At 40.7% G+C, this 23,510-nt stretch overlaps 1 protein-coding gene across 1 annotated transcript in view; it reads left to right on the forward strand.

Moving 5' to 3' along the window:
• The window catches only part of adgrl3.1 (adhesion G protein-coupled receptor L3.1), a 128,499-nt gene that overhangs the window by 50,571 nt on the left and 54,418 nt on the right, over positions 1-23,510 (forward strand). The window contains exons 5-7 of the mRNA XM_083929248.1: positions 5,022-5,131; positions 12,368-12,382; positions 13,513-14,301. Of these exons, the coding sequence (XP_083785374.1) occupies positions 5,022-5,131; positions 12,368-12,382; positions 13,513-14,301 (914 nt within the window). The remainder of the gene's footprint in view (positions 1-5,021; positions 5,132-12,367; positions 12,383-13,512; positions 14,302-23,510) is intronic.

Genomic DNA, 23,510 nt, shown 5'->3' on the forward strand with positions numbered 1-23,510 from the left:
GAGCCAGCAACACATTTTAAAAAATTTACACAGTGTAATGTTAACCACTCTGTTGAATCACCTCTTCTTTGACACTCTGTAAGCGTTTGGGAACTGAGGAGACCAGTTGCTGTAATTGCTGTAATAAATATAGCTTGAAGAACGATTTCATCAGCTCAACAGTTTGGGGTCTCTTTTGTCATATTTTACGTTTCATAATGTGCCAAATATTTTAAATTGGTGACAAGTCGGGACTGCAGGCCAGTTTAGCAACCGTACTCTTTTACTACGGAGCCATGCTTTGGCATTGTCTTGCTGAAATAAGCAAGGCCTTCCCTGAAAAAAATGTTTTCTACTTGGCAGCATATGTTGCTCAAAAACCTGTATCGTTCAGCATTAATTAATGCATAAATGCCTACACAAATGTGCAGGTTTCCCAGGGCATGTGCACTAATGCACCCCCATACCATTATTGATGGTGGCTTTTGAACTGTGCGCTGATAAAAAGCCGGATGGTACCTTTCCTCTTTAGCCCAGTGGACGCAGCCTTCATGATTTCCAAAACCACAGGACATTGTTCCATTTGGCCCCATCTTAAATGAGCTTGGGCCCAGTGAAAACAGCAGTGTGTCTGTAGCTGGTTGTCTAGACTTTCAACTTACATTTGTGGACGCAGCGATAAACTGTCCACAGACAATGTTTTTTGGAAGTGTTCCTGAGCCCATGCAGTAATGTCCACAACACAATCATGTCTGTTTTTAATGCATTATCGTCTGTGAGCCTGAAGTTCACAGCCATCCAATACCGGTTTTCAGCCCTATCCCTTGCATCCAGAGATTTCTTTAGATTCACTGAATCTTTAAATTATATCATGTACTTTGCTCTTTTTATACCTCATAATGTTACTAACTGGTTGCCAGTTAACCTAATTAATTTTGAGATAATGTGTTCCACCAGGTGTTTTCTTTAAGAATTCCATACCATTTCCATTCTTTTGTTTCCACTGTCACATCTTTTAAAACGTGTTGCTGGCATCAGATTCAAATGGGCTAATCGATTTCAATTTTAGTTTTTAGCATCTGATATGTTTTCTTTGCACTATTTTTTCAATTAAATACCTTGTTTCAATGTTATGCAAATCATTATATTCTGTTTCTATTTACATTATACACAGCGTCCCAACTCTTTTGGAAACAGGGTTGTACTGTACATTCATTGTGGGTCAAAATCATAGACTGTGTAAAAAATGGATGTAGCCTCTACGTCGAGGTCTGATTCCTCTTACCAAAAAAGGATATTGATGTGAAGTTGTGGGAGAGAGCTACGTCTATCTGGCCAATGTATACGTCCGAGGCGCAGTGAGGGCCAGCAACTAGCTGTCAGTCAAGAGGCAGCGCCCCTAATTATTCATAATGAATCTCCAATAAAATAAAAACTAGCATGGTACAAAAAAAATCAACCCCTCAGTGTTGTAATGGAGATATAACCTAAACATACAGACTAGAATGTTTTTTTGTACCAGGCCTTTATATAGGTTTAATTATGCTGTGAAAAAAGGCTGTTAAACATGCAGCCACTCGGCGAACTGAAATTTTTGGCACTTTTGTACTGGATCAACCAGGAAGTCGCTGTGGTTGGGGCTTGGTCAGAAGGCATTTTCCTGATGTTTCTATGTTTTGTTAGGCTGCTCGATCAACACTGACAGAGAAGGAATGACGGTACGAGAGAGAGGAGGAGCTGGAAGTACTGGGGACATATGGGAGTCTTTTTTTGATCTAACTCAGACTACTGGCTCAGACAAAACAGTGACGTCAGCCCAGGCTTTACTGAGGATGGCGGGATCGAGGGAGAGACAGAGGGAGGATGGAGAAGACGCCCTGAGGGAGGCAGGAATAAGAAAGATATTAAGGAGGCAGAGAGAGAAAGAGGCAAGCAATAAGAAGCCTACCACATATATCAGTGTGTGACTACGAGAACTGCAGCTAAGTGGGTTTAAGACAGATAAACAGACAGGCGGAAAAAAAACAGGCAGTCGGAATGAGAGACAAAGAAGGAGGAACGGGGAGGAATAATTCCTTGGCGGGAAGGATGAAGACAAAGGCTGAGAAAGAAATTGCTTTATTATCTTGGCTTAGAGAATATGGGGTGAAGAAAAGGAAAGGTAGTGCAAGCAAAAATAGACAGAGAAAAAGGGAGTGATAGCAGAGAGATAGAGCGAGCAAGAGATTAAGTCAAATCTTGCCTCTATACCCTCTATTTAAAATACCAGTCAATAACCTTCAGTGCTTCATGACTCAGCCGTGAAAGTCCCAGAGAACTGAGCCTTGTTTTGCAGTACAGTAGAAATAAACACATGCACATACCCACAGCTAGTCCAAGACTTACATTTTTTCTTCCCTTTGCTCTCTTTGAACACATTTGCATCTTTTCTTTCCTCTATACTGCCTGCATCTGTGCTTTTTTATGTATAGTATTTTACTTCTTTATGCATTCTGTTGTTTTCATACAATGACTTTCTGATGTCATGTGAACAATGAATTGTCCAGTACACTGGACAATTCCTTGCCCAAAATCTGATTCACCACTGTTGGCCAGCCAGTCGTGTCCATTGGTCGATGTTGTGAGCAAAGTTGTGGCTGTGTCCCCCCATCAGTCCACAATTCGCACTGATGACAGGTGACCGATGATGAAAGCACCAGGGCAAGAAATTAAAAAGCACAGAGCCGAGAAAAATGAAGGGAGGGAGGGAGGGAGAGGAGGAGAGAAGACTGGCGGGTATTGTTATTAGAATATGACAGACAGTGCAACAGTTTGAAACCTTTTAAACTCCAATAACCCCTCACTTGACCACAGATCGTCAGTATACGTCACAATAAGTGGATGTGTGTAGCCTACATTGGTTCTCAGTGGTATAAGTGAATTTTGAACCAAAAATTAAATTAGCTCTCATGCATATTTCATTATGCAAATTGTTGAAATATACTGTAAGAAAAGAGACTTGAGGGGTTTGGTATGCTCATTAAAAATATCTCAATGGTAGAATCGGAGTGTTTTTAATGTAAATGTCGCCGGTTTGACAGGTGGGAGAGACGAAAAGAGGGAGAGACAGAACAGTTGTATTAAATGAAAGAAAATATTCAGATGAGAAGAGAAATGACTCATCTGCCTCCTTGAAAAAAGGCCTTTTCTCCTCATTTGTTCTTTGTCCCTCATCATGCACAAATATTTTTTATTCACATTTTTTCAATACTTGATTTAAACCAGAAACCAGAAAGAGCCATTGAGATGGTGGCGCTGGCACTTCAGTGTGGGCTAGAATTTCATGTTATTACATGTATATATCATGATAATATATGGGCTCCAACAAATAATTTGTGTTTGTGAAGACTGGCCTTGGCATGTTTAATTACAAACACGTAAATGTCATGAATGCATGTTTAAAGCCGCATACCTACTTGCATGCAAACACAAAACCCACACATAGTTCATATACCACTCACCAGCCACTTTATTGCTAGTACCGGTTGGACCCCCTTTTGCCTTCAGTACTGCTTTGATCCTTTGTGGCATAGATTCAACAAGGTACTGGAAACATTCCTCAGAGAGTTTGGGCAATATTGATAGCATCACGCAGTTTCTGCAGATTTGTCGACTGCACATCCATGATGCGAATCTCCCATTCCACCACATCTCAAAGGTGCTCTATTTGATGGAAATCTGGTGACTTTGGAGGCCATTTGAGTACAGTGAACTCATTGTCATGTTCAAGAAACCAGTCTGAGATGATTCGCACTTTATGACATGGCGCTGGAAGTAGCCATCAAAAGATGGGTACACTGTGGTCATAAAGGGATGGACATGGTCAGCAACAATACTCAGGTAGGCTGCGGCGTTGACACGATGCTGAATTAGCACTAATGGGCCCAAAGTGTGCCAAGAAAATATCCCCAACACCATTACACCACCACCACCAGCCTGAACTGTTGATACAAGGCAGGATGGTGTGATATTCTGCTGCTGTAGCCCATCCGCCTCAAGGTTCGACGTGTTGTGCATTCAGAGATGCTCTTCAGCATACCTTGGTTGTAACAAGTGGTTAATTGAGTTATTGTTGCCTTTCTATCGGCTCGAACCAGCCTGACCATTCTCCTCTGACCTCTGGCATCAATCAGGCATTTGTGCCCACAGAACTGCCGCTCACTGGATATTTTCTCTTTTTCGGGCCATTCTCTGTAAACCCTAGAGATGGTTGTGCATGAAAATCCCAGTAGATCAGCAGTTTCTGAAATACTCAGACCAGCCCGTCTGGCACCAACAACCATGCCACGTTCAAAGTAACTTAAATCACCTTTCTTCCCCATTCTGATGCTCGGTTTGAACTGCAGCAGATCGTCTTGACCATGTCTACATGCCTAAATCCATTGAGTTGCTGCCATGTAAAAGGTGGCAAAGGTGTGTGTCTGTGTTATGGGTATGTGCATGTTTTTGTTGGACAGGTGCACCTAATAAAGTGTCCGATGATGTACATGTGCTGCCTTACATAGCCAATGTTAATAAGATTGAGGAATATTTCATTTTTGGGTGAAAAATAATAATCTTGAGTCTGGGGAAAAATACTCTTAAAGTCATAGGTTATTGTTCTCACTGCTGCACGCACACACACGCACACGCACACACACACACACACACAATAAGTGTCCTTGTGCAACAGCTCTTCAGTGTCCATTGTGTACCACCTTGAATAGGCAGGAACTCAATGATTCCATTAAAGACCTCTCCAGGTGTACCAGTAAGGACATATATCGCCGCCTCTCTTGTCAGTCTAAAGGGTCCTTAAACACAGATAACTTTTGAGTGTCAGGGTGAATGTAGTGGATTATATGAAAAGATGTAAAATCACGTGTCAGAGTCTGTGTTGTGCATTATAGAGCGATTTGGACTTTAAAGGGGCACATTGTGTGCATTTGTCAGTGGGTGTATGTGACCATATCTGTGCATCTGGATGTGTTTAACTAACAAATATCTGCCTCTTCCCCATGTAGATGCAACAACCGTACCCAGTGTGCAGTGGTGGCTGGGCCTGACGTCTTCCCTGACCCCTGCCCTGGCACATACAAATACTTGGAAGTCCAATATGAGTGTGTCCCATACAGTAAGTATCCTTTTTTTTAGGTATTTAAAAAAAATTGACCTCTCTGTAATGGCACAACTTAGGGCTGTGCGATGTGACGATATATGTTGTTTAAATGATATGCTATGTATAATGTATAATGGTTTGGAAAATCCATATATATATATATGATATATATTGTTATCAAGATGTGGAATTGTTAGATTTTGGCCATATCGCCCAGTCATATTTTTTTGTTTATTGTTTCTTGAGTAACAACATTCATCCACAATAAAATGTGTCTGAAATACCGACAGTCTTTCAAATAATCTAATTTCAGGACCTCAATGCATATTTACTTTTCCTAGAATTAGATTGTAAAAGCCCTCGGTTTTGCATACTGATTTATCAAAAACAACATGCTGTTTGAATTGAAAATGAACATCAGTAATTTGAGTGCCACAGTCACTTTAAATTGGAAACTGAGATGACATCGCTCACTGGGAAACTCCAAAGGGAGGAAGGATGAGGAAGAAGGATGGGCTCCAATGATGACTGATGGTGATATGACCTTTGACCATGTGATAACAGACTGGGAGGTCGTATTCACTGGAGTGAAACATTTATGGGACATGGTCACTAAATGTGCAACCTGTGAATTTCTTTTTTTTTTTTTACCCGCATAGTTTTCCCAAATAATTAGGTTACAGCTAATTACGTAATAAATACATACCGATTCACAGTGGAGACTTAGTGGATTAAATACATCAAATTGTCCTTTATGTTTTATTTTTACACTGCATTCCAACTCAGAGGATTTCTCCAAAGCCAAAGCTAAAATGCAACTTCAGACAGTCTGTTTGATGAAAAAGCTCCAAATCAAGTGATTCCACCAATGCTTTATGAAATTAGATTTGTTTCAATATTTAATCAAACAAATAAGAATTTGACAGAATTAAACTCGTAAAGATAAAACTGTATACAAAAGGGACAAACAAAAAACTAAAAGACCAAGAGTTAACATGATTACACAAAAATGTGTTAGCAAGTTTTATTTTCAAGATAACTTTTTTGCTTTGGTGAGTTTTATTCTCCCTCAGATTTGAATTTCTGTATGATTTTAATGACACACATTTTATTCCACACCTCTTGTATTTGGTTAATATTTTTTTTACATATTGTGGTGGAAAACCAGAAGATAGCCAAACAGGTGAAAAATCAATTGTGAAAAAAAAAAATGCTTATGCCAAATTTATACAAAATGAAAGCATTGAAGAACATTTAAAATGATATGTGAGAGGACATGCACTGAACATAGTAGAAACACAATATTGAAGATACAATTTTCACAGCGCAATAATGGATCTGCTGCCCCTTAAAAAATCCAAACATAACTTTCAAATTAAAATCCATATTACATACATGGTCACGTTTGTAATGCGGCGGCGTGGGTGTTGTTTAATTAAATGTGTCTGTGTTTGTAGACATAAAGTACTGTATATATAATTTATTACATTTTTTTTGGTCACTACAAACATCTTTGTGGCGGAGGTCATAAAAGATAGCTGGACATACAGAGCTGGAGTTGAGATAAGAGTTAGATAAGCCCTCAATAAGGTCTTTTGTGTAACTCTTACTTTTACAATAATAGGCAGAAAAGTGAACTGAGCTTCAAAAGCAATTTAAAGTGGAATCTTGTTATGAGTTAATTGCCTTGTTTTAAAAGATGTCAGTAAATTAGCCTCTTCTCAAGAAGACTTTGTTTTATGTGTGTTAGGGAAACTTTTCAGTTCAAATATTAAACTTTTTTCAACATTTCCTTCAAAAAGAAATGCATGTGACTAATTGGAACAAATGTTTTGAACTTTTTATTTTTTGAACACTGGTACGTATTTTTAATTGAACACCGAATGAGTGTACAGCCTTGGCTCGATGGTCCATACAGACGGCCAAGGTGATCTCCCACACGGAAGCATTCAATTATGTCCGGCTAAACGGCTCTTGCCTGGCGTCTAGAATGACCAGCAGATTAAATAATAAGACTATCAGAGCCCTCTCTGGAGCAGATGGAAACACAACCTGATACCTGCTTAATGCCTCACCAAGTGCCCGTGCACACACTCAGACATACGCGATGCAAGCATCAAAACAGGGTGTGTGTAAGTGTGTTTTCACTCTCAATTCATCCTTTCATTTAAAACTTGTCTGCATACCTTTACCTATGCTACTGCTGCATGCATGAAAATACAGTGATATGCATTTCATAGATTAATCCCTGGAAATTACAGTAGCTCACTCAAAACTGAGTGCAAAAGGAAATTGAGTTGCATGCTGATAAATAATAGGTCAATCAGGGTAACGCAACCCCCACCGCCGCGAAAAATAGACATCTCAGCTAAATGAGGGAGGGACAAGGAGAGAGAGAGAGATATTTAGAGAGAGCCTTTGACAGTACATTAGCAGTTTTCGTGTACTGACTAAGTGTCCAGGCTGGATCAGGTAGCACTGTGATACACTTCCTGGCTCCTGTGGGTGTGTTTAACCATGAGAAATGTGGCGGGCAGAGAAACATATGAGGAACAAAGGTGAAACTAGTCCTTGGGTACAATGACTCCACATTTGACATTGACATTTACATTTACATTGTTGTCTAAGAAAACCTCAAGCCTTACATGGCAAGACCCTCTAAGGAGTCCTTGTATCGCATCCTTAAAATATTTATAAAATCAATTTTCTTTGAAGAGGCATTATATTGTATATTTTTTGCTCGCTGACATTCAGCCTGGAGATCCAGCCATCTACGATCAAGCTGTTGTGCTTGATATAGCAAATCAATGCTGTCAGTGGCGTTGTTGTGAAAGATACATTTTGTAAGACATTAAGCGGTGATATATCTCTAAAATGTGCCGTAAATCAAGATGGATCAATAAAGGTGGCTTGTTTTCTGAAATATATGAGAGCGTACTAAAACTGTCGCTTTCTTGAAACACTCAACAACTTTAACAAATCATCATATATGCATTTGAAGGCGGGGTTGGCTTTATTGCACTCAAATGGCTATAACATCAAGGGGACATCCATAATTCAAGGTTTCCCTGGACATTAAGCACACTGGTAGTGCTGGTTGTTTAGTGTAAACAACTGACCCCCGAGTAATTACCTCTGAGGCCGGTTGTTGCTATTCAGAAACGTATTGCACGAAAAGAAAATGAGCTGAGCACCAAAGACACACCACTTTATACCATAGATGATGAAGTAGAAGAAGTGTTTCCCCACTACATAGATATTGTAAACAAATCTCAAAGTGGGTTGTAAAACAGGTAATTAAATTATGTACTGTTCAGTTTTCTGGGAAATTTTACCCCTCTACCTCTCTTTTTTTTCCTTGAAGATTTTTGGCTCGCTCTACCTTCACAGCTCTTCATCTCTCCTCCCTGCACTGCAGGTTTTTGGAATTTTTCCAAAGCTAAAATCAAGTGCTGTCTCGTTTTCTCTCCCTGGCTCTCTATGGTATGAGTGTGTGGCAGTCGTGTGCCAAACTAGCCAGCTAGCTTTGGCAGTAATTAGCCACTTGTGTATACTTGCTCATTGCACTGCAGGCAGACTATAAATATCCATACATTAGCACTCTACTGTACAAAGTATTTCTCCAAGGCAGCTCTCACACATGGATACATTTAATCTCGGCAAATACGCTATTGCTGCAGAAAAAAAGGATATATGATGATTTGTGTTGTTTCATTCATGGTCATCCATTAAAAAAACACTTGGGATTATGTCTATCCATTTCCTCATCTTCATGCAGCAGACCCTGGCTCTCCAACTGCCGTTATGAAGCAATTAGCCTACGACCACATTTAGTGTATTACTCAGAAAAGCCAGTGATATGTTATGCAATACCCATGCAGTCTACTTTAGACAATAGATGTGGCTCAGTAGGAGAGCTAATTAAAAGATAAAAATCACCTTCTTGTCTGTCCAATTAAAGACTTCTGTCAGATTGGACCCTTGGAATAACTTCATCATGATAACATGAGAAGAGCAGTGTGTGTGTGTGTGTGTGTGTGTGTGTGTGTGTGTGTGTGTGTCTCTGTATGTGCATGTATACTTTATGTGTGTGTGTTTGTGCATAGGCTACACATATGCAGTTGATTTTGTGTGTTGCAGAGAAATAGAGAGAGAATGGAAAGGGACCAAATAGACAGAAGGAGAGAGACAGACGAGGGTATGAGGGTGCGCGGACGACAGCTGAAACAGCGATAGAGAGAAATAGGTTAGGTGAGGCCAGCAGACGAGGAGCAGAAAGAATGAATTAACTGATAAAAGACACAGAGGTAGAGGGGGCAGGGTTTGGGTTGTGGGGTGGAAATACAAGAGGATGTATAACTGAGAGAATGAACGAGGAGAAAGGGAAGGCGTGGGACAACAAGGGAGAATGGCAGCAGATGAGGATGAGAGGACAGAGTGACTAGAATAAAAGGTGAGAGAAAGACGAAGACTGTCTGTGTCCACAAATGACCTTGGGCTTTAGCCGGCTGAGCTGATTTGAGATAAGACATAGTCGTGGTAAGGCTGCTCGTCGCTCATCTGCAGGAACATGCACACTCAAATGCGCCTATGCCCCACGCAAACACCCATATTACGCACACTCATGAGCACACACACACACACTTTTCTTTCCTCCTAGATGAATACCTCCTTAATAAACCATATGCTTTCAATAAAAATGCTAATTATCTTTACACTGCGCCACACTCAAGTTGTGGTGGCGCATGGAAAGAGAGAGTTGAAAAAGAGAGAAGGCGTCCAAGGTACAGAGCTGCTCATGTGATTAAAGACAGTAAAAAAAAAGAGAAGATACCAACGCAGATATTAATGAATATTTAGATGATTTTTAAAGAATATGAAAGAAGAAAGCGGACACATTGTCACAACAGTGCATATCTGTGTAATTGTTCCTCTATTGTTTTCTAATAATCATTCAAAGCCTTGCCAGGAATAAATGAACAGAAAGGGCTGCGGAACTAACTATATAATAGTGCAGTCTAAGTGGTTTTGCTGATGATCAGTCAAAGATACCTAATAGATAAAGACATGCCACACCAGACGATGCTCTCCTTTGGACTTTTTTCTGGAAACAAGGACGTTCCACGGCGAGTTCTTGTTGTCCATATCTCTCCTACGCCACTGAATTAGCAGTAGCACAAAAGACATCTCATCTTCTGCATCACCTCGCATGCTTTAACTAACCCTAAAAAAAACCTTTCAACGGACGTCTCACCAAGCTACAGTATATGCACGCTGAAAGAGGAATGAGTGTGATTTGTGAAAAACTTTTATTTCTCAGCCTTGTCATGGAGATTAAAAACCAGAGATGCCTGGAAAAGAAAAAAATCTCACAATGAGGTCATTGACGGAGGCGTCCGCTAATCTAGTGAAAAAACAAGCGGTGATATAAATTGAATGACATTTGTTTGACATTTTGTTTGCCATTTGATGTACTTGTTGCCGTCACACTTTTTCATTTGAAATCTATTAGTTGCTGGAAACCTTGAACTCTGCGTGTTTCCTTTGTGTCTGGGAGGTTGTGTGCGAGCCTCAGGTGATGCGAAGCCCTTGTTGTTTGGAGTCATTAATCCCTGTCGTCTCACCCACAATGTGTCTCTTTGTATTTTATAAACGTGTTTTCGCTTTCGGCATCAATATCAATTGCGCCATCGCACACATCCTGCTCTGCACGGACACACTATCTGCTCTCGTTCACAGATTTTCTCACAAGGGAATGGCTTCCTTGTGGTGAATCATTTTATATCTTCACTAGTAACACTACACACAGACACATACACACAAACACACATGCACACATGCAAATACACACACTTGTTTTAGGTTTAACACGATCTCCTTCCAGAGATTGCTTATTTATCGGGAATTGTGCTAAGCCGCACCAGTTACCATGCATTTTTCATGAGCCTAGGATTTAATGGTTGTGTGTGTGTGTGTGTGTGTGTGTGTGTGTGTGTGTGTGTGTGTGTGTGTGTGTGTGTGTGTGTGTGTCTGTGTGTCTGTGTGTCTGTGTGTGTGTTTGTGTGTTAATCTGTGTGTTTATGTGTGTCACACATGTTTGTGTGTCTTGTGGTTTGTGATGAGTTTTGGCTTTAATGTGTTAAAGAATTTATGCATGTACTGTGCAATATGTATTGCACTTGTGCTATATATACACATCCATCAGATGTTTTTCCTTTGAGGATTCTGCTCCTCTCCTCTCCTCTCCTCTCCTCTCCTCTCCTCTCCTCTCCTCTCCTCTCCTCTCCTGGGACCAGTTTCATTCAGCAGGTCTCTAACGGTCTTGAGAGACACAAGGGCACTGCCTGAAGGATTAGGTTTCTGCCATGTTCACATTCCACTCAGTCCCCCCGGGAGCAAGGTGGAATGGAATTTATATGTTTAAGAGGCTTCGAGCAAGTGTGCACATTTCATTGCGGGGCGGCATACGTAAACCTCAGTAGAATGTTCGAAGCATAGCGCTTTAAATATAATAGACAGAGAATTGGTGTTGGTGTTGAAGCAAACCAGTGCATTCAGTATGCTCCCACCTCCACACACACAGATGATTGCACACGCATATACTGAGTCGCACAGAGTAGGTGACATACACAAAGTGTTAGCTCACCCACTGCGTAAGAAAGCATTTTAAACGTGGCATTTTTCAGCTGGTCCACTGAAATGCAATCCAAGTCATCAAATCAATTTTCTGTTTTTCATTGCTCTGTTGCTATTAGCATACATTAAAGAGCTCATTATCTGAGGCTGTTTTGCATTGTTGTATTTTGTCCTGCATTAGTAACAGGATTGCCATAGATACTATAAATTTGTGTTTGTTTGTCGTGTCATGCTCTTATCTGTGTTTGCCATCAGTATCCCTCTCCTCTCTGTGTCTGCCTAGTATGTGTGTGTATGTAATATATATATATGTACATGTGTGGGTGTTTGTGTGACATATGCAAGATGCATTACTGTCAGATAGCTTCCCCGTTGCAGTGCAGTCTCCTCAGATGCTTACGTAATGTTATTACCAATCACACATGGAGAGCATCCTGGCACTCTCACAAGGTTAGGATGAAATATGAGAATGATTATGAAGATCCGAGATTGTATTATCATGATTTCCTTATTATTGCATCATTAATCTATTTTTGTCTCTTGTCTCTATCTCTTTTTTCCTCTCTATCCCTTTCTTTTTCTTCTTCAAATCTTTTGCCTATATGGCTCATGCAGAAGTAGAACAAAAAGGTAAGTCTGTGAAACGAGCACGCCCACAATCACACTTACACACATGCTCAAAATCTGGGGTTGGGTGTCTCTTTTTGATGCCAGCGCCTGAAGCGTTTTGTACCTCATGGCAGAATGACATCTCTTTCAAAGTCACTGCTGCTATTTTAAGACAGCTTGATCTCAGCATATAGAGGCAATTTAGAAACACTGGTTCTCATTAGACACAGTCTAGGCACATATTATATCATGGTACCGTGCAGAGTGTCACTTAAATTCTCCATAGTTCGAGCGTGTTTTTATGAGGAGTCAATGAATAGAGAATTACATTGACATTTAATCTTTCAAATGCTTCCCGATGATATGAAAATGGTGGCAGTGCTTTGAATATTCAATGAAAATGCAATCAATATTCCCAGCCCTTTGAGTGGGATCTGAAATTGTTATTGGGAAAAATGCGAAAACCACAATGCACATCTGGCCCTTCTCTGTGTGTATCCGCCGTGTGTGCGTATGTGACAACATTCCAGTTAAATTACAAAGGTCCCTATGACTCGGGTCGCACTGGCTTTCCAGAATTTACTACGTCTCCCACATTACTCATAAAACATGAGCCCAGTATTCAAAGATGGGAATACAGAGCACCGAGTGGGAAATGAATTATTGTAACAATTGCAGAAACAGCAGGCGATAAAAGACGTGTTGGGCGCTACAGTTGGTTGTTCCTGACAGAGATAGAAAGGGAGGGAAAGGAAGAAAGAGCTATGAGACTAATGAGGAGCAAGGGAGGGAGGAAGGGGGTAGTGGGGGTTTAGGGGGAGGAGGGGGGAGTTGAACAAAATGTGCCATTTTCTCTCTTTCTCTTAGCTGTGAGAACAGTGTATTATCTGCTGAATGGGAGGCATGCTGTTGCTGTTCTTAAGAATGACAGTGACTATACAACATCCCCATCACAACACACTAAGCCTATCGTGTCATCGTCACTCACTGGTGGTTAAGGTTGAGTTACAACACAATTTAACATTCATGAAAAGAGGCAAAACATTTCACAGGCGCTGTCAGAAAATAGAGAAAAATAGAGAATAGTTGACATTTCGCAGCGACTGCATAAAAATGTATCTAATGTGAAAATGTTGTAATTTGTTCCTTAGTATTTCTCTGCCCTGGCATTTTGCGAGGAGTTTACCAAAGTGAACATCTCTTCGAGTCAGACCACCAGTCCGGTGCATGGTGCAAAGACCCACTTCAGGCCTCAGACAAGATCTACTACATGCCCTGGACGCCATACCGCACTGACACACTGACAGAGTACTCGTCAAAGGAGGACTTCATTGCAGGCCGTCCCACCACCACCTACAAACTCCCACATCGTGTAGATGGGACTGGTTTCGTCGTCTATGACGGCGCACTGTTCTTCAACAAGGAGCGCACCCGCAACATTGTGAAGTTTGACCTGCGTACCCGAATCAAGAGTGGCGAAGCCATTATTGCCAATGCCAACTACCATGACACTTCACCATACCGCTGGGGGGGCAAGTCAGACATCGACCTAGCAGTGGACGAGAACGGACTGTGGGTGATCTATGCAACAGAGCAGAACAACGGGCGTATCGTGGTGAGTCAGCTGAACCCCTACACCCTGCGCATAGAAGGCTCCTGGGACACCAGCTATGACAAACGCTCTGCATCCAATGCATTCATGATCTGCGGCGTCCTCTACGTGGTCAAAACCGTGTATGAAGATGACGACAATGAAGGGACAGGGAACAAAATCGACTACATGTACAACACTGATAAGAGCAAGGAGATGACAGTTAACATACCATTCCCGAATTCCTACCAGTACATCGCTGCAGTGGATTACAACCCGAGAGACAACCTGCTGTATGTGTGGAATAACTACCACGTCGTCAAGTACTCACTGGACTTCGGCAACAATGGTAGGTCCCACTTTTAACCCAATTCCTTTTTCTCTTCCTCATCCTTTAATGTCTTTTTCTTAGGACCTAGCACCATGTGTTATAATAAGAACACAAAAAGATGTAGGTTTCCCCACTAAATTTATTGGACAGGCTGTGATGAGATTTTTTTTAATCATCACATGGAATACTTTAGCAAAGTTAATGCTTTTACTATTAATTCATTTTATTATTCATAATGAGAAATGTTTTTTCTGTTGTGACATAAGGGATACTTACAGCCACTAATCTTCCTCTAATTATTAATTCTGAAAATGATTTTAAAAGGACGAAAAGGAAAAGCACCATCTGTGCTGTCACAGTTCTCAATTATAACTGTCCCCCCACCGCCCAACCCATGGTATCTGCATTTTTTCAGAAGTAAAAAATAAACATACTTGGGGATACTTTTAGAGCCAGACCTGGATATACCTGTGTCATTTGAATTGTAAATATCTGTAGAAATTTTTCTGCTTTGTTCAATCAAAGAATAAATCAAAGACACCATAAAGACTAGAGTTACCTTGATCTGCACCTTGAGAGGAATATCTCTTATGACGTTATGCTGAGCCATACTGTAAATGCCTCTTGCCTTTTATACTGTAGCGCTTGGCAGCCATCTCTTTAGTTTCCCCAGCTGCTTAACAAATCCTAATGCATTCCTTGAGAATGGAGCCAGAAGGGTCTGGAAGGAGGAGGATGAACTAAAAGCACTTCTCTACAAGACATCCACGTATGATGACACTAACACTTTAAAGGGTATATCAGGTTGCTACGATTCACAGAGACTCAAATCTGTACATGTAGTTACATACAGTATTACCACTAAAACACAACATAGAATCAATGATAAAACTCTAAAACGCTGTTTTTAAAAAAAACATTGATGAACTGTCTGTTGATTGGTGCTGTGTAGGTAGCATACAGACAAGTTTAACAACTAGCTGCTAAAAGCCAAATATTTCCCCAAAGGATTGGTAGAGACCAAAACAGAGCCAAACGAAGGTTCCATATTGAACTTTCATATGAGTATTCAATGTATATCTAGGCAGCTGTTTGCTAACAAATTTGCCACAGTCATTTTATAAGGTGACAATATGTCTATGTTGTGTTTACAGCTTGTTCTGCTGCCAAGTCAAAATCAATATTTGCTGCTTAAAGTGTAGCTTTCACATCCGTTGAGCGCCACAAACATACCTCCAATTAATCTTCATTACTTACCACTAGGGTTAAGTAAGAACATTTGAGTAATCTGGGTGAACTGATCCTTTATACTGGGATAGTTATATATGAATCCAAAAATCAGATCAAATGCAGGTTGATGGTGAGTTTGGTTTAAAACCTATTAAAGTGATGGATATATTTCTTTATTTCGGACCCATTTTAAACCCAGGTCGGAAAGGTCATGACTCCAGTTTGCAGGTGAACTTATTTAGACCAACCATCGCTGTGTCCATCTGAAAGGGCTAATAATACTGTGTAACCCAGAGTGACTCTGATGTGAGTGAAGAGTGAAGTCCATCCTCCCCTCTTTGCTCTGGATGGAAGGGCTAAGGCCCCTGGAGCCTGAAGGGCTATTTGCCCAGCGTAATTGCCTTTCAGCACCTTTCTATGGAGTGGTCAAGGCAGTCTGGCTGCGTGTCTTATTAAATGATGTCTGAATTAATGCATGCTCTTACATGCAGTTAGGAGGCGGTGTACAAGGAATTATAGTGAGGGGGGGCGGTTAAACTTGGTTTCTACCGATCAGTGTGCATGTGTGAAGAGAGGGCTCGCTGTAAAAAATATGTGTGGATTTATGCGAGCATAATGATGTGGATGCCTGTGTGCTAACGTGCTAATGTACTTGTGGTATGAGTTTGTGTTTCTCTATTCATGAGTGTGCATATGTGTTTATTGGTGCACGCTTCAGAGTGTGATCACTCTCATAATGGAGCTCTGGGCGTCTCAGGAGGCTCTAAAGAGGAGATCAATGGGGATTTCAATGTGGAGAATGACCTCCAGTGCACAGCAACAAGCCAGACTGCTGACCAGCGGGAGATAAATACATACAATCAATGCCTGCCCCTGGTTCTTCACTGCCCTCCTCGCTACTCTCCCTCACTCAATGAAGACAAGGAATAAATAAACCCCCTTAACTGCATGATTCTCTCGTTCTTCAGAAAATGAGGAGACAAGTCGATTCATTCGAGTTTGATTTTGTTGTTGTATGCAGACTGAATGCTTTCCTCTTCATTCCTTCTAGACTTGTCGATGATTTTCTATTTAGGATGACTATATATATTATACTTTAAAAAGGTAAACTTTCTACTTTCCAGCCCTGGTAATTTTTTTTCCTTTTCCTTACTTAGTTCAGGAAACAGGCCAAGGAAAGGGGCCATTCTGAGGGTTTCCACTTATTACTGAAATAGCGTAATGTTCACCCTGTTTTTGTTTCGGCTCATATGGACTTCTTAAAAGATATAAAATGAGACAGGAAATGGCCCATGGAGTTAGAGAAGGCTGAGGTAGGCCACTGAGAACTGAGTGCAACACAAAGCACCAATTACTGTGTTTTGTCGGTCCAACTGGCTAACAAAGGCAGCTCACTGGACCCCTTATAAGAGATCATTCTGAAGCATTTGCAATGTTTGGACTGGACAGTTAATTCACATCTCAGATATATCTCAATTTAAGTCATAATTTTAGTTCTGTGCTACTATATTTCGGTTTTAGTGTTATAGCATTGTGACATGGTGATATTTAACACTGCTGTGTTTGTGAAGTTTGGCTAGTTTTTTTTAAGTCAGCAAAAAGTGTTTGTATACATCAAACTATAAGGTATTAAAATTAGTATTGAATTGACCCTTGTGTTGAAAAATGTAAATATCTAGCCTAGCCCTATATAGCACATGAGGTTTGCTTTCAGTTCAGTTCAGTTCACCTTTGGCCAACAGATAATATAAAGGTTTACTCCCATGCATTCTATCATGTTGATGCCGCAGAAAACTGTCCTTTTTGAAATGCATATTCTCTCCCTTAGTACTAAGAAGAAAATGGATTGCCCCTCTACGTTTCCCATGGCTGTTTGTGTTTCTTCCTTGTCTGTTAAATACCCATTCTTTCTCTCCCTGCCTTTCACACAAACACATGCACTCACAATGGCAGGAATCTCAATATTTCTCCTTTTTCGTATATCTTTATTTAACTCTGTGTTTTCCCCTGTTTTTCTCCCTGTTGTCCTTATCTTCCGCTTAATCTTTCCTCCTTTTCTGCTCCCAACCCTTTTCCACATCACACAATGCTATTTCATCGAGTGTCCTTAGATGTATTATAGAGGCCTAGAGTGCGAATGCCTACATAGAGTCAGAGTCAAAGTCACTTGTCTCTGCATCACCCTTTCCTCCCGCCCCACACTCCCCAAACACTCTCTCATTCTCTACTGTTTATGGAGTTGTTTCATCATGTCTTCTTACATGCATATTATAGAGGCCTGCCCTGCGCAAGCGGCATGGCTCCGATGAAACATTTGAATAATTTATCATCTCCAGTCTGCCTTGCCACACTTTAGAAAGTTTTCCCAACAAAGTCGCAAAATTATTCATGTTATCTGCATCTTCGGGAAGGGAGGAGCAAACAGGGATAAAACTAAATAGATTTAAAGTTGTACTCTACTGCCTATCCCATCTTCGTTTCAGCCTTATTTTCTTTCTCCTGTTCTGTTCTGTTCTCTCACCAAGGATGTCAGGATTGACCAGTTTTTTGCCGCAACCAGGATTTCATAATGTCGCATAACCGACAGAAGCTATGATGTCTATGGTGTCTTGATTTCTGCATTGTTGCCCTGTGATAACAAACCATACAAGTCGGGTGTGATTTTGTGAGAGTCGTGCCATGTACCTTATGTGTTGAGCAGAAGAGCTGTAAAAATGTTATATGCTGATATTCCAGCCTTATATTCGCCAAAATCGTCAGCATGGAAGCATTTTTGGACAAAGTGACTAGGGAGTTGTTGTAGAAGATGGATATCTATCTGTAAAGCGTGCCATCTAAAAGTTACTGCAAGGGGTCCAACACTTAATATATGTTCTGAGATCTTCAAGATATTCATCCATCCTTTTATGCTCAAGTCAAGTAAAAAAAAAAGTAACTAGTAAATGTGGATGAAAGCTGGTCCAAAATGGTTTTACCTTGGTTGTGAGTAGTTCAAAATTGGGTTTACTTTCTGAATCTTGCAGGGATATGAAGTAGTTACCTGGATGTAACTCCAGTTCTAGGAGTATTTGCAGATCTTTCTATTTACAATATAATGTAATTATATGGGTTATGCTTACATGCTTTATGTGCAGAACAGGACCAAAAGAATCCTTGTGTGTCTTTTTTCTTCAACAGTTTTGAATAATAAATCCCCTGATTGATAATCGTGATATGAAAATATCATATTGTGACATCCCTTTATCTCACTTAAGAACTTTGAGGTAATTATCAACTTTAGTTTAGCTGAGACAATATGATTGCACATTCAGATAGAGCCACACTGAAATTCGGATGCAAAGCATGTAATAATAAATGATTTCTGAGCAACCCTGCAGGTATTTGTTCTCTTTACAGAGCATTCACTCTGAACAAGATCATCTCAATGTTTTTACATGTGTGTGCAATATTCAATTTGCACAAATATTGCCACCGTTCAGCTCAAAGTCAACCACCAAACCTTTTAACACTGTGCTGCACAATTTCCAGTCTCTTAATTATGCTGAAAAAACAAAAAATAATCAAAGAAATAGAAATAACTTTGTTGGGGGTATTTTTCTGCATTGATTTAAGAGCCTAAGTGCATTTTTCTCACATTGTTTTAGTCAAAACTTGAACTCTGGGACATCCATGTAACCATAAGTAAAAGCTCAATTATCTGAACCCATTGCTTACTTCAATATTCAAAGCGTCTAAAGGGATACCCTCAATCTTAATCAGAGAGTAATAAAACATTCTATACATTCTATTCTAATCTATTAAATACACAGTTATATGGCGATGACCTCTATTTGCCACTCTAGCCACTCAGTTTACGGAAATTTAAAGATTGACCTTTGAACTCCTAACGGCTGGAATCACAGAGACCCATTTCCTAAGGAAGTCAAGCATGGAGTTTATATTGTCTTTACCCTCTCTCCAGTTATTTACTGCACTCTCCCCCACCCCAACTTCTCCTCTCCTCTCCCTTTTTGCCTTCTTCAGGAGATTGCAATCAAGCAACATAGCTAAGCCACGCAGGAAATGTTGGAAACAAGTGGAGAGAATAACAAGAGTTAATGGTTGAAGTAGAGACCCTCTTTCACCAGATCACTGATTAGACTAATCCCCAGCACATTTCTGGCTTTTCGTACTAAGTTTAGTGCATACTGTCTGTGTGTAAGGTCCTTGACAGATCTGACTGTTCACACCACTTGAGATGATTCAGTTCTCTGAAAATGAAGGCCGGTTTACTTGGTGTGTTTTATGATGAAATATAGACTTTTGAATTCAAAACACTCCCATTCTCCCATGTTGGGGATGGTACTGTATGTCTACATAAATGAAAATAAAAAGCAATTGTCGAGTTATTAATCCAAGAATCATAACATGTCATATGTGTCTTGTTAGATCTCGTATCAAAAATAAATTAGTCATGTTGTAACAGAGATCACAATCATGTACACCATTAAACAGTATTATACAAGATAACATGACTACACTGTCAATCTACACTCTGGTCTAGCTTCTCCCCTCGTTGTTTTTTCCATTCTGTCCTCTCCCTCCTTGCCTCACTCCCAAATAGATTACGACACAGCCGTCTCAGCAGAGACTGAACTCTGCTTTCAGAGAGCCTGGTGCACCTGTTCCTTGCCTGCAGTGTGTTCTTATCGATTGGATGGCCCCAGTCAGGCCCTCTGCGTGCATTTGGCCTCTACACAGCTTTTCTCCTGCCAAAAAGCAGATGCCAAATTAAGCAGGCCTAGCCAGGACAACAGGCTAGAAGGGAAACCCAAAGCCTCACAGGAAGTAAATACAGAAGAGAGCCGCAAGCAGAGCATGTCACCATGGCTGTGCTCTACTCAGATTTCCTGTTTGAAATATATAAAAAACTGCAAGGGGACGACAAAGTGGATACAGTCTAAATTTTCAAATGATGGGCCATAGTGATATATATTATGGGGAGCAAAAACATGGAATAGCCACAGGGTCAATTGCTAGAGGGTACAGCTCTATAACGCTAATATGATTCTGCTCAATGCCTATTATTGTGCGTTGTTCTCACAGAACTGACATAAATGCAATGCATGTCTGGAATAGGAGAGGCCACGGTCTGGACATTAAAGAAATATGCTGATGATTCCCTTCATTACTTAACAAAAGAAAATCAAAACAGTAAAAATAAATTGACCTCTGCCATTAGCTTTTTACTTTGAACAAGGGAACTTCCCCCGATAAAGAAAGTTTTGCCTAGCTTGCTGCAGGTGTGTCTGACCTCAGCAGAGGGATGACATGATTATGCAACTGGTAAGCCAACTGGGCTGAGTGGTGAGGTTTCTGTATTTGAAAACATTAGCTGTGGAACATGGCGGTGCCAGCAGCCATTTTGAGGGACGCTCTATTAGTTGAGGTTGTTTTCTATCTCCAAGTATCACTGCTTTGAAGTGCTCCATTCTGTCTTATCAGCAGGCTTGAGACACTCGCCACAAGCTGTGTGTGCGTATGAGTGTGTGTTGCAATTGAGTGAAGAGTACATTTCTGTTTGAGTGTGTATCTGCATGCATTTGTGTGTGTTGCTTGGCACGCTACTGATTGTCTATACAAGTGAGAGAGAGAGAGAGAGAGTGTGTGTGTGTGTGTGTGTGTGTGTGTGTGTGTGTGTGTGTGTGTGTGTGTGTGTGTGTGTGTGTGTGTGTGTGTGTGTGTGTGTGTGTGTGTGTGTGTGTGTGTGTGTGTAATCCAGCCATAGGGGCAGTGCGTTATCGCAGTATGCAGCCTTATTCAATGTCTGCGCTACTATCCAGCCTAGAAAGCTTTGTGCCTTCCAGTCAGATTATCATTTTGCTGTCACCCTTCTGGATCCATCCTTTACTGTTTAGGACGGTGTGTGTGTGTGTGTGTGTGTGTGCGTGCACACACACACACACACACAAGCAAATTAGCAGTAACTTTTAAGTAAACTGCAAGAAAGTTATCATCTTGCATATTAGGAAGCCCATGAGTATACCGCCTGCCGTTTTTCTGACGATACTGGAAACTTGCCAAGGGAAGTTCATTTTCCCTCTCCTCTTCTACCTTTTTTATTGTGGATTTACAATTCCTCTGTTTACAGAGTGAAAAGTCAACAAGAGCATTCTCGGTATCAGAGCAGAGGCAGAGACAGGCAGTCGTACCCACACAGAAAAACATCACCAAACACGCACACTCACACTCACACACGCACACACAATCTGTCTGCATGTCAGATGATCATGTGCCAGCATCCCAGGCTGACTGACAGCATCTCTACGGCCCCACCAGTGTGGTGACAGATAGTCAACTCCAGGAACAAGTTTACTGCCAGCCTGCCAATGTCCCACCTTCCCCCAGGCTTGCTAGAGGTCACGAAAACAAACAGAATACAATAAAATAGAATAGAATAGCTCCAACTGTTCCTGGGCTTTCAATCATACCAAACAAACTTCCACAGCAGATGGAGTTTGCAGGCTGTCGTAGTATAAGATTTGCCTTTTTACTAAGCACTTTAAGTAATTCTCATCCCTGTTAGCAAAATTAAAGGTGAAACTTTATTCTTGACCCTGTAAGCAGGAGAGGACAAATCAATCAGACCACAGTGTCCATTGGTAGTTATTGGGCTTTAAGTTGTATCACATTTGTATCACTCCTTCTAAATGCATAGAATCTGTTTCCAGACCTTTGAATCTTCCCACTCCACCGAGTTGAAAACAGTGTTGCAAACAGGCAATCCTGTTTGATATCTCCGGTCAAAGTCTGGTGTATCAGATGTGAACATTATCCAATAGTTTCCCTTTCACACCCGTAGCACACAACAGGAGCTTGTGTATGTGAGATGCGTTCTTACTGAAAATACCGTTTTTGGTTTAGGCGAGGGGTGGCACATGGCTAGAGCTTGCAGGAGGCGGGACATGGCGTGCGTTGCCTGTGCCGGTTCCAATTTGGTCATAAACAAGTCTTTTGCAGTTCCTTGAATTTGTCTGACGATTTCAATGTCTGTCCTTACCAACAGTAGTTCCTGAATATTGTTGATTCTCTGATTAGACAATTTTGTTGCAGTCTTTGTGTTAATCACCCTCCTCCTTCACCCTCGGAGGTTTGTGTTCTTGTGGTTTGGTGAGCCGCATAATTGAATCTTCAAACCACCTAGTCACTTTCTGTGAATTTCTGCACAATGAGCATCTGTATTCACCAAGGATGTGACGATGCATCGCGAGACAGTTACTTTAGTAAAAGAAAAATTGTGGGAAAATCGTATTGTGAACTCAGTATCGTAAACTCAGTATTGTGAATCATAAGGGATCAGTGTATCGTTAACATCTCTAGTATTTACACTTGGGTTCACTCAGACATTATACAGAGTTTGTAATAGGCAGCTGGCAGGGTAAAGTCCTGTTGATGTCCGATCCAACTGATTCAAACATTTGTGTTTTCACATACAGCCCCGCTGGGTAATGTCCAGACAATTTTAGGTTTGCGTCACATTAGTGCCGACTGCAAGAGTGGACAACACATTACAGTTAACAATAATTATTTAGTTGATTCATTATTTTGCATAGGATATTAGATGAATATACAGTACAACCGACAAACCTCACGTTTTTATTAAGATAAACATGGTTTTGATCCCAGTCGGATACTGGTCATCAAATTGTTAAAAGACGCTTACCACACTCATAGACACCTATTCATCAATTCTATTTTAATTTTTATTATTATAGATTCAATTTTCTCACATCACCTACATGCTCCTTCTCTTTTGGCAACGTAGCAACAATACAGAAGGCATAGAATGATTTCTTTACATTCCTGCAATTTAATGGAGCCATTTGAAGTTCTCGCTGTAGTTCACACAAAACAACTTGTTCTTTTAAGTCATTGTGGTATTCACACTACATGACTTGACTGGCAACTAGGGTGGTCACGATACTAGAATATCAAAGTTGATACTGATACCTGGGAAA

The sequence above is a fragment of the Echiichthys vipera genome (genome assembly GCF_963691815.1).
Source record: "Echiichthys vipera genome assembly, chromosome: 2".
In the NCBI taxonomy this organism is placed as follows: Eukaryota; Metazoa; Chordata; class Actinopteri; order Perciformes; family Trachinidae; genus Echiichthys; species Echiichthys vipera.